The sequence below is a fragment of the Mustela nivalis genome (genome assembly GCF_964662115.1).
Source record: "Mustela nivalis genome assembly, chromosome: 9".
Classification (NCBI taxonomy): Eukaryota; Metazoa; Chordata; class Mammalia; order Carnivora; family Mustelidae; genus Mustela; species Mustela nivalis.
Genome location: NC_139028.1, coordinates 111,502,460 through 111,513,785, shown reverse-complemented (window position 1 = coordinate 111,513,785; position 11,326 = coordinate 111,502,460). Strand labels below are relative to the sequence as shown.

At 55.7% G+C, this 11,326-nt stretch overlaps 1 protein-coding gene across 1 annotated transcript; it reads right to left on the bottom strand.

The window, feature by feature from the left end:
• Window positions 1-2,520: 2,520 nt before the first annotated feature.
• Window positions 2,521-9,543, bottom strand: SLC3A2 (solute carrier family 3 member 2). Its single transcript, XM_082748221.1, has 9 exons — window positions 8,194-9,543; window positions 7,680-7,853; window positions 6,928-7,022; window positions 4,902-4,970; window positions 4,739-4,797; window positions 4,399-4,579; window positions 4,120-4,263; window positions 3,138-3,221; window positions 2,521-3,024 (listed from the first exon to the last, which is right to left on the bottom strand). Exons 1-9 carry the CDS (start codon window positions 8,624-8,626, stop codon window positions 2,659-2,661), a joined length of 1,605 nt encoding a protein of 534 aa, XP_082604347.1. The 5' UTR covers window positions 8,627-9,543; the 3' UTR covers window positions 2,521-2,658.
• Between the last annotated feature and the right edge of the window lie 1,783 nt (window positions 9,544-11,326).

Here is an 11,326-nt window from a genome sequence, read left to right as displayed (position 1 = left end):
CCAGCGTCCTGGGATCGAGTCCCACATCAGGCTCCTTGCTCCGCAGGGAGCCTGCTTCTGACTCTGCCTTCCAGAGTGTCTGCCTGTGCTCACTCTCGCTCGCTCTCTCTCAGACAAATAAATAAATAAAATCTTTAAAAAAAAAAAAAATTTAAAATACAGAGGGACAGAGTTCTGTTTAATGGGTACATTAGGTCTACATGATGGCGTTCTGGAGGTGGATGGTGGCGTTGGTCAGGCCAGCGTGAATATACTTAATGCCACTGAACACATACCTTCAAACAGTTCACGTGGTGTATTTTATGATCTTTGTAAAAACTAAACCTGTTCCTCTAGCAGTCTCCCCACTACTGGGCCAAAACCTTATAATCATCCTGACTTTTCTATATCCAGGAACCCCCCTAGGCTACTCAATACCCCACTGTAACAGGGAAAGGGCTTTCGAAAAAGTGAGAGTCTACAGGAAATTGCAAAGCACGAAATCAGGATGAGGTTCCATGTTTAAGTGACACCATGATGCCTCCCGGGCCAGAGGGGAGGCCAGGGCAGAGCGAGAGAGAAACAGGGAAGCTGGAGTCAGCCTCCTGGGAGCGGAGCCTCAGGGAGGAGCGGCCCAGACCAGACAAGGGCCAGAACCCGGAGGCGGTAGGAAGTAGGAGGCAGAAGGGATGAGGAAGGCAGAAAGAACCGAGGCCCAGCTGGCTGGCTGCCAAGGGCATCTTGACAGGAACTGTGACCTTGGCACCAGAGTGTATGCCGTTGCAGCCTTGGCCCAGGTGCAGGGTGAGGGAAACCAAAGTGAGCAAACGTGAACCAGGCCTTCACTGGAGCATCTAGTCTCTTGACCTGTCCCCTGTACTAGGACCCCCTTAGAGGCCCAGTTCCATCCTGTAGGAATCAACTGTTCTTTTCCCTAAGAAAGCTGGGAGGGCCCAACTTAACCCCCAGGGCTGTGAGGCCAACCTAAGGATCAAGACAGCCAGAGAAAGACCCTACATAAAATCCCATGGATCTACCTGCAAAGTCTGTGCACATAGCTCGTCCACTACTGCTACCCCCGTAAGGCTAGTAAACTGCAGCCCTGACCACCCCCGACCTAGCCTCCCAGCTAGCAGGACAGCCCGGGAGTCCTCGAAAATCAAAGCCGGACCACACTCGCTGCTCGGAGCCCTCCAACTGCCATCCCACTCCCTCAGACCGTGTGTGGAGCGCAGTTCAGCTTAGCCAACATCTAAGCCCCTGAAATGTCCTGACAGGAGTGTTTACCTGGAGCCCTCAGACGTCAGTCAGTCTAACAGTGTGACTTACAAGAAGTGCTTTGGGACACACGACCTCTGGGAGGAAGTGGAGACTCGAGGTTGGCCATGTGGGAACCAAGGAGAACCCTGGACACCAAGGCTCAGGGAAGCTTCTCTGCTGGGCCACACTGGGCATCATAAACCAGGGTCCAGTGCTCCACGGGGAGAGGACAACAACCCTCTGAGAGCTTCACTCCTCAAGCCCCCCCAGACTCCCCCCTACACACCCCATCCTCTGGTGGCACATGCATCCTTCCGCTATTAAAACACCATCATCTTGGGGCTTTCCTGAGTTCTGTAAGTCATTCTAGCAAACTATCCACCGAGGATGGTTTGAGGCCTGTGACTTGCAGCTGGTGTTTGAAGTGAGGGCAGTTATGTGGGACTGTGTCCTCAGACTGTGCTATTGGCCAAATTCTTTGTGACTGCCTTAACTGGGACCTTCGTGATCTGCCTCACCCCTGCCAATGAGACCCCATACCCTGATCCTTGAGTAAGGCATACACTTGCCCAAGGGCCCCGGGGCACCCCCTTCCCCAGGTATCTGGCAAAGGAACCCCCTCCTTCCATTTCAACATCCCCTTCCAGGAGAGGATGCCTCCAGCCCCTCCCCAAACTCCCTCCACTCCGGGCCCCGCCCCCCCTCCCCTGTTACTGTTTCCCCATCACTCCATCCACGGCCCTCTAAATGGCATTCACCTTTCTCCTCCATCTCCGCACTGAACTAGAAGCCCCAAGGAGAGAGGGAGTTTATACTTTGTTCCCTCCTGGAACCCCAGCACCGGAAACAACTGTCAATGTGCTAAGGACACAGGCGAGTCCTGTTGAACGAATGCCCTCCAGTATCCTTTAGAAGTACCTCTTGGAAAACAAGCCCCCCCGCCTCTCCCTCTTCCTCCCTGAAAGGCCAAGTCTGCAAAAACAAGGAAACCTGACCACACTTGGCTGGAGACCATTGCTGAGGAGGAGAAGGGGAAAAAGCAGTTAAGACCCAAGACCTCCAGGAGAGGCCCCCGGCCCGATGCTAGTCCTAGCCCGGACCCCATGTTGTTGTGAGCTTGAAAGGCCCCTCCCTCCCTGGGCTAGAGCAGATGCACGAAACTCTGGCTCTGATCAGGATGGGCAGGTCTGGGGGGATGGGGGCAGAGGGAAGGAAGGAGGGGGAGGGGGAGCAGGGAGGGGTGCCCCTGCCCGGACAGAGAAGTGGAGAGAAGGCAAGACCTCACCAGATGGGAGTGGCTTTTATTTGAAGCCGGAACACACTTTAATCTGGGGTTTCATCTGTAATCTGTAACAGTAAAAAAAAAGCAGGAAAAGAAACCAGGATCTGAAGGGCCCAGGTGAGGGGAGGGGGGTCCTGTCAGGCCACGTAAGGGAAGTGGAGCAACAGCCCTTCATACGGCTTCAGGTTCAGGTGCTCCAATTCTAGAGACACGCCCTCCTCACGGCCCACATCGGTGCTGAGCAGCAGGTTGACACTGGCCGGCAGGCTGGCGCTGGCCGGCACACCAGAGGCCCCCAACATGGCAGTGTGGCCCACACCCCCGAAGTTGAGCACCACCAAGAAGCGCTCGTTCTGGTCCCAGTGGCGGATGTAGGCGAAGAGGTCGGGCTCGGGGGAGGACAGCACGTGGAAGTCTCCGTGCAGCAGAGAGCGCTCCTTGCCCCGTTGGTCGCTCAGCCTCCGGAACAGGGAGAGGAGGGAACCGTGGTCTTCACTCTGGCTCTGCAAAGGACCACGGAGAGCAGGAAAAGATGAAGGACGCCCCTCGGCGCAAGCTTCTAGAAGCCACCTGCCCACCCTCTGCTGAGCAGGCCTGGCCCACCCAAAACCCTTACCTGTACACTCATGTTGGTACTTCCGAGTCCTGAGGTGTTGGGGAAGCTGGACTCATCCCAGAGCATGAATGGAGCCTTCGCAGGCTGAGCAGAGAAAACAGGACTTGGAAAAGGCCTGGGCCCGCTCTCCCTTCTCCTCCCTCTCCTAGTCCCACACTGTCCCCGAGTGTGGCCCGACTGTGGCCTGACTTTGACTGGACAAGCAAGGCAGGCTCGTGCCTCGGGTCACTGCCCACACAGGGCTCTACCCTTGAGGGCTCTTTTCCCAGACGGCCATAGCCAGCTCCCTCACAGCCCTCTGGCCTCTGCTCTGCTGCCCCACCGGATCTTCTATGGCCCCTCGACAGAAAACGTCCCCCATCCCTGCTCTCTCTTGCACAGCACTGAGCAGTACCAGGCACCTTCATTCTGTTTTATTATCTAACTTCACCACCTGCAGCTCTCCTGTGCACTGCTGTATCCTCTGCGGGGGGCACAGAGCAGTGACCCCAGAAAACCGCGGAGTAACCAGACGGCAGCTCCATGCACATCAGCCGGGGTACCAACCTCCAAGCCTATGGCTAAAGGTAAGCCAGCGCCTTCGTGCCCTTACCCCGACCACAGCAAGGGCTGCCCTGCATTTCTCGGACTCCTCTGGGCCCTCTCCTGAACCAGGAGTTGCTGGAGGGCACAGAGTCCCGTGAACACGAGAACGAATGAACGAATGAGGGGTCAGGTGAGGGCTGGCTCCCACCCGAATACCCAGCGGGGGTCAGCTCAGCCACCGCATCTTAAAATAGGCTCTCACTGAATCCTACAAGAAGCGCAATATCCCAGAAAGATGATCAAGGCGACGGCAGGGAAATGACCTGCTGAGGCCGCACAGCGACCGATCAGGGGACTAACCGGGGATCAGACTCGGTTTCAGACAAGGCACCCGTCTGCTTGCTGCCACCCACACAACCTCCCCACAGCGTGCGGGGGGGTAGGCAGCAAGCCGTACCTGGCCAGGAAGGGCAGCTGCCTCCAGGCCAATCTCATCTCCGTAGTTGAAAACCGGGGTGCCGGGCAGGGTGAACAGCAGCAGCTGGTAGAGACGGCGGAGGTGAGCCGGCACGAGGGAAGCCAGGAACCCCGTCTGGGACAGCTGGCGGGAATGGACGCACGAAGGTGAACCCCAAAGCCCGCCTCTGCCTCCATCTGCCAACACCCCTGCCTCCCCGAGCGCCCCCACCCCCGCCCACCAGCTGGCGCCACCTCCCCCCTACACCATGGTACTCACGCTCCAGCTGCACCAGTGATCCTCGGTGGCGTTCAGATACTGGGTGACCAGGAATTCCATGCGCTCCCCACTGGAACCAGAGCTTGACAGGTATGAGCTCGTCAACAACAGGTCCTTGGTGGACCCGAGCAGGCTCAGGATCTGCCGAAGGTCAGAGGACTCGGTCCCGGCAATCAGCAGCCTGCACAGAGCAGGGGTGGGGGGCCAGGTTGGTAAAGAGCAAGAAAAGAATGAAGGTGGAGAAGGTTCTTTGGACTGGGAATTCCTCGTCCCGGGGCCTAGCCCTCAACGAGAGCATCTCAGAATGCAGCAGAGCCGAAGGGAGAGGTCTAGCCCTCACCTATCTTCACTGAAGCTCTTGGTCATGTTCTGCCACTCGGCCAGGAACAAAGGCGCATCCTGGAGGAGAAAAAGCCAAGTCAAGGACAAGGGAATGCTACCAAGCCCTCGAGAGTCCCTCTGCTCTCACCCAGGCTCTGCCTCTCACATGGAAAGGGACTCACCTCCAGACTCTCCACGTCCCGAACCTGGAACCCATCCACACCGGCCTGCAGCCAAAAACTCAGAGCATCCTACAGGGAAGGGGACAAAAGAACAGGGAAAAGGTATTGATACTCTGACAAAGGCTTACAAAACTCACCCCATGTGGGGCACCTGGGTGGCTCAGTGGGTTAAGCCTCTGCTGTGAGCTCAGGTCATGATCTCAGAGCCCTGGGATCGAGCCCCACATCGGGCTCTCTGCTCAGCAGGGAGCCTGCTTACCCCTCTCTCTCTGCCTGCCTCTCTGCCTATTTGTGATCTCTGTCAAATAAACAAAATCTTAAAAAAAAAATTCCACCCACGTCAAACCCTGTCCAGGATGCACGTCCCCTTGACCTTGGGAGAGTCACTTGCCTTGACCAGCCTCACTTAACCACCTCTATCATAAAGGTTTAGCCTTCGTCCCTAACCCCCACCCCACCCACTTCTGAACTATGACTGATTCTTAACGCTGCGGCATTTCACTTCTCTGTTCCTCCCCAGGGCCAATCGCACAGGTTCACCTTTGGACACCTATAGGAAAAAGCCCAAGAGAAAAATTACGTTCGTAAACGTAACTTCATTTAACCCTTAGAATGTGCGGAATGCTTATATGCTCAGGTCAGAAATGAGGCAACACTCCCAGAGCAGCAAGGAAGCATGCCCAAGACCACAGTCCGAGAGCAGCGGACACGGGACCCGAAATGCTAGCCAAGATCCCACAAGTGTCCTTACTCCTCTGCCAGCGTCCTGAGGCCTGGGAAGGGTAGAAGGAAGACAGCAGGTCAGAGCAAGGCCAAGGATGAAAGAGCGTAATTCAAAGCACAGCCCTGGGGCAGTCTAAAAGTGAAAGTCTCCACTGAAAAGTGGAGTCAGCTCTGCAGCACAGGCCCAGGCCTGAATTCCAGGCAACAGGTCAATGTAGAACACGGGGCCCCCAGCTCCACAGCCCCCGGCCCTGTGCTCTCTCCTCTCACCTCCATTTTCATTTTTTTTTACTGCCTCTCTTTTCATCTGAAGCTACCACACCTCACGCCACACCATTTACCATCTAAAAACATTCCTGCATTAATAACTTTTAAGAGTTTGTGTTTTTTTAGAGTAAACTCTATCACCACCAACGTGGGGCTCAAACTCACGACCCTGAGATCAAGAATCACTCCTGACTGAGCCAGCCAGGCGCACCCGCACCCTCCCCTCCATCAATAACTCTTAAAGCATCTTCCAGCAATTAGCAAGGGCTGAACTGGATGACCAAGGGTCCTATGGAAATGCTAGGAGTAAAGAATTCTAACTCAGAGTCACAGGGGTCAACAAAGGGTCAGGGTCTGGTCCATTTTTACTCCACCCCTGCTGACCTGGTCAGTGTCCTAGAACCCAGGCACCAGGAGCTCAGACGACAAAGTCCCATTCCCAGCCTGCTGGGCAGTCTTTGCACCTATACCTTCACTCAGGGAAGGCAGATCACAGAAATGAGACTATCTAGGACCTCCAACCCTAAACACAGCAAGCCCCTCTGAACCTTAGCTTCTCCATTTACAGACAAGAGATGATAGGGTCCCTGTGTGGTCACAGAGAAATTCAGAACGCATACAGAACACATGGCACAGACCCAGACACGTACAAGCTCAGTCTGGGCTCTGCTCCAGAACACATCAAACAAGAGCTGGGAAACCAGACAGAACAGGAGTCCCACAGAGAAAGGGCTTCCTCTCCCAAAAGGAAGAAAAATCAAATCCAGATTGACATCTGAGAAATTCCTTTCCTGGCACTGTTACCATCAGAGTCAAGGAAACAAGAAAAATCACTGGTCAGAAAAGGAACAAGCAAAAGGGGGGGGGGGGTGCGCTGTTGGCCACCCATCCTGCCTGCAGGAGGAGTGCGCCAGTTTGGCTCCAAGGACCCAGGGTCCCCTTGGCTGGAGCCAGGTTCCGTTTACAGGGCTTGCCAGGAGGCTCAACACAGCCCCAACATCCAGTTTGCCCCTGCCGGCAGCATCAACACACTCACCTTCATCTTGGCGGCCACAGAGTTAATCTCTGTGGGGAGGAACCACGAGTTCTGGCCCCGGTAGTTGGGAGTGAGGTCCAGAATGACCCGGATGCCTGGAACAATGGAGAAAACCGGAGTCATGAGAAAGACTCTGGGGCGAGGGAAAAGTTAGAAATCAACAAACGCAAGCCGGCAGACTATTCGGTATGTATCATGTGGCACACATGCTTAGATCTGAACCCAGCCTTAAGATCTTCTAGGGCAGCAGGCACACACTGTAGCAGAGAAGGCTGAGTTATGGGGCCCTGGACTCCCCACCCCCAAAGTGTACCCTTTGATTTCATGTGGCTATTTTTCTCAAAAGGATCCGCTCCTCTGAAAGTTTAAAAGCCACTGAATTAGGGGCGCCTGGCTGGCTCAGTCAGTAAAGCATGTGAGTCTTGATCTCAGGGTCATGAGCTCAAGTCCCACACTGGGCAATGGAGCCTACTTAAAATAAAAATAAACCAGTGAATCAGGAAAAGCCTACAATTTGCAAACAAAGGCACTGAAGCCAAGAAGTAAAAGGGCTGGACACAAAGCAATTACGTCTCCGAACCACATGACAAATTAATTTTAGGCTAAAGCCTAAGAAACTTCCCCCGTACCTACTTTAGGAAAACTCAGACCCAGTCAGTTTTTGAACCCAATAAAATTCCTAATCTGTCCTTCCTATGGCCAGAAGGCCAAGCCCTTCTCAGCTGCTTCCCAGGCAACTCCAGGACACCCACTCTTTTTCTTGGCCGACTGCAAGAGACTGTCAAAATCTTCCTTGGAGCCAAAAGTGGGGTCGATCTGTTCCAAGTTGGTCCCCGCGAGGTCATCCTTCTGGTTCTTGTGAATTGGGCCCAGCACAAAGCCCTTCACCTTCAGGGTGCTCAGGTAATCGAGACGTTCCTTCAGGCCTGAAACCGGGGAAGCAGGGTTGAGGTGAAGCCCCTCCGGGAGGCCCCTGATCCGCCCTATTCTCCCCTCTCCCGGGAACTCAGTGTGGGGTCCGGGGTGCGCTTCGATCACAAGACCCAGGGGTGCTGATGTAAGATGCCCGGCACATTACTTGAGAAACGTCAGCGCCCGGCTTCCGGAGCCGCAGGGGAAGGGAAGACGCTGAGTCAGGTACCCACACCCCGCGCCAAGAGGGAGTGAGGGCGGCTTTCCTCCAAGAGAGGGAGGAAGGTGCGGGACGACTCCGGGGCGGGGAGGGGGTCAGAACTCCGGGTTTAACCCGCCGCGCACGGAGCTCACCGGCGAGGTCGCCCCCCTCGGGGCCCTGGAAGGCCTGAAGGTCGCCGATGCGGTAGAGGGCGCCCTTGTGCCACCAGCTCTGCGCCGGCAGCTTGCGGCAGCGCGGGGCCTGCACGATGATGACCACGGCGCCCGCGAGCATGCCGAGCCAGCCGAGCCAGAAGAGCACCAGCAGCGCCCAGCGCGTGCGCACCCAGCCCGGGCTGCCCGCCACCTTCAGCAGCTCCTCTTTGGACAGGCCGGTGAACTTGGCCGCGGCCGCCGCCTCCGCCTCGTCGTCGGCCACCTTGATCTTCACCAGACCGTTCTTCTCCGCGCCGCCCGCCACGACCGCCGCCGTGGCCGCCCCGGACGGCGCGTTCATCGGCTGCTTCTCGGGCTCCAGCTCGTTCAGCTCCACCTCCTTCAGGTCCACCTCTGTGTCCTGGCTCATGGTGCCCGCGGAACCGGCGACACGATGCAGCCTGCGGTCAAGTGGTGGCTGGACTCCTGTCCCTACCTTCCCGGCCTCACCACGGCTTCGGCACCGGCTCCGGGTACCAGCGAGCCCCGCACAAGCTTCGGCTACTGCGTCCGCGTCTGCCCGGGAATGGGCGCAGCCTCCGGGAAGAGGCCCGGGAGCCCCGCCCCCGCCCGCCCCTTTAAAGAGGAACGGCCCCGATCGCTCTTTCTGGGCCCCTATGGCTCCTTCCAGACCAAAGCACAGAGAGCTGAGCCGCTTTTCGGTGGGCGGAGTCTTATTTGTCCCGCCCCGCAAAGGGGACCTGGAGGGACAGTCCAGAGCCGCGGGGGGACCGGCCCCTCCCCTCCCACTCCGAAAGCGCGGGCGCACTCCGAAAGTGGTGGTTCCCACTTCGCATGGCCTCTGGCGCTCTCAGAGCCGGCGGCACGGAGCTCCCCTCTTTCCCCGATCTTGCTGCGTCTCCTCCAGCTTCTGGGACTTGGCGCTAGCCCTCCGCTTCCCCGCAGGCTTCCTCGTCCTTCAAGACTCATCTTGAGTCCAGTTCAGACAGTTCATCACGTTGCAACTATTCGGCGCCCACCACAATGCGTTTTTATTAACTTGACCAAAGGTACTCTAACCCGATCTTCATGATGTTTTAAGACGAATCTGTTCGGACAGGAGAGTTGAAGCTGACACTCTCAGTTTTACCCCACCCCACCCCCAGTTTCTGGCTCCAGGATGTCGGGCAGCGAGGAATCCGACATCCAGAAGAGCCTTGGGCGCCTGCTGGGCAAGCTCGGGCCTGTAGCAAACATTCCAAGGTTGGGCCTCAGTTAGAGACATCCACCATTTTCCTACAACAGACCGACTTTTCCCCCACTTTGCAGGGCCTCCCACAGAGGAGCCCGATCTCCCCAGGGTGCCCGGGGTTCCCTGACCCACCCGCCCCCGCGCCCCCATCACTTCACTGTTCTAAACCTTGGAGGCCTCTGCAGAGGCCTTGAAAATCATCTAACCTCCCTCCACGGAGATCCTGGGATGGAGGGGAAGTGGGACAGAGACAAGGTTCACAGCAAGAAAAAAATAACAGGTTCGTAACAGGGACTGCGGGACATCAACAGCACGGGGCCCAGACGCCGGGAACTTATTGTTCCTGACCAGTGCCAGCCGGGTTATTTTCAGAAAAGAGCTGAAGGAAACAAGTTCTTTCTCCCTCTCCACCTGGGCTGGAAGCCAAGATAGCTGTGTATTTGGAAGAAAGCAGAAGCCAAGATCTGAAGAAACAGCAGACAGAAAGGGGAGCCAGAGGGAGAGCCAAAGGTGTGGAAAGGCTCATCTTCTGCCTTTCCCGTTCTGCATGCCACAGCCCACCCCCACCTAGGAAAGCCAGAACTAGAGGGAGGCAGGCCAGGAGGTATAGGGTGGATGTCAGAGGAGTGCGCAACTATGATAGTAAGTCCAAGGTGCCCTGGGCATGGCAGATAAGTGCCAGCCAGAGGCGCTGAACAGACTTTATTTCCAGGGTGAAAGCTCAAGGTTGAGAGCCGGGTCAGAAGCTTAAGACAGTCCAACATAACATCTCTGGGAACATACCATCTCACTCACACCAACCCCCGCCATGCTTCCAGACAGAAGAAGCCAACTCCTTCTGTGTGCAGTGAAGAAGCTCGCCACATGACCTCCCCAAGTTTATCACCTCCCCACACACCTTCCACGGGGACTAGCCACCCAGCAACATCAGCCTTCGAACACCTGCCAGTCCCACAGCATGCCCAGCTGGGTCAGTCGTCTGCATCTCTGCACCTGCCATTCTGTGTCCTTCCCTTCTGCTCAACCTCAAGAAGCTCCTGCTCATTCAAGACCTAGCTCAGATGACGGTTTTTCTCAACTTCTCCAAAAGAATTCTTTTTCCATCCACCTCTGCTACAACACATACCCTGTTTGTTTATTACATTTCCTTTTCTGAGTGTCCGCACTTGTGGACAAGCGGCAGGGGCCTTGTGCTATGTCCACGGCCCTGCCTACTTACAGAAGTAGCTTAAGTAGGCGCGTCGCAGGTGTTTGGAAAATGCGGGGATGAACTACACCAGTCAAACCCAAATATTTCCCTTCTTAGAAACAACAAAAGCAGCAGACGAAGATAAATGGGGAGAAGTGAAAGGACACGTGAATAACACTGTATGCTATCATAAGCAAGCAAAACAGGGGCGCCTGGCTGGCTCAGTCCTTGGAGCTCGTGACTCTCGCTCTCCGGGTTGTGAGTTCGAGCCCCAGAATGGGTGTAGTGATTACTTAAAAAATAAAATCTTTAAAAGTAAAGAGGGAAGGAAGAAAGAAGAGAGGGAAGGAAGGAAAAACAAACCATAGCTTATTCAACCAAAGTGAAGTAATAGATCTAAGGGAAGGAGTGGAGAGAAAGAGGGCAGAAGGTGGCTCGGGAGACTCGGATCCTTCAGTGTCTTTTGATACATATAAAATTTTAATATCTACGTAGGAGTGCAGAGTAGATCATTTGTCAAGAAGAAGTAAGCCTTCAAGAGAAGGCTGGAACAAGGCGGAGATAAAAGGCGTCCGAAGGTCCAGAGGCCCCATGGGGCCGTGTGTTTTCAGCACTTTACACTCAGGCGGGCCGACAGGGGGTTGGGCCCTGAAATACAGAGGGCCAAGTGTACAGAGAGAATTCCTTTC

What these genes read in the sequence shown, in the direction of transcription:
- SLC3A2 (XM_082748221.1), bottom strand. Translation starts at nt 8,626, where the DNA reads ATGAGCCAGGACACAGAGGTGGACCTGAAGGAGGTGGAGCTGAACGAG. An exon ending in GCAGTCGGCCAAGAAAAAGA is followed by an intron (nt 7,023 to 7,679) that starts GTGGGTGTCCTG and finishes CCATTGTTCCAG; the next exon opens with GCATCCGGGTCATTCTGGAC. An exon ending in CAGCTGCCCTTCCTGGCCAG is followed by an intron (nt 3,222 to 4,119) that starts GTACGGCTTGCT and finishes TTCTCTGCTCAG; the next exon opens with CCTGCGAAGGCTCCATTCAT.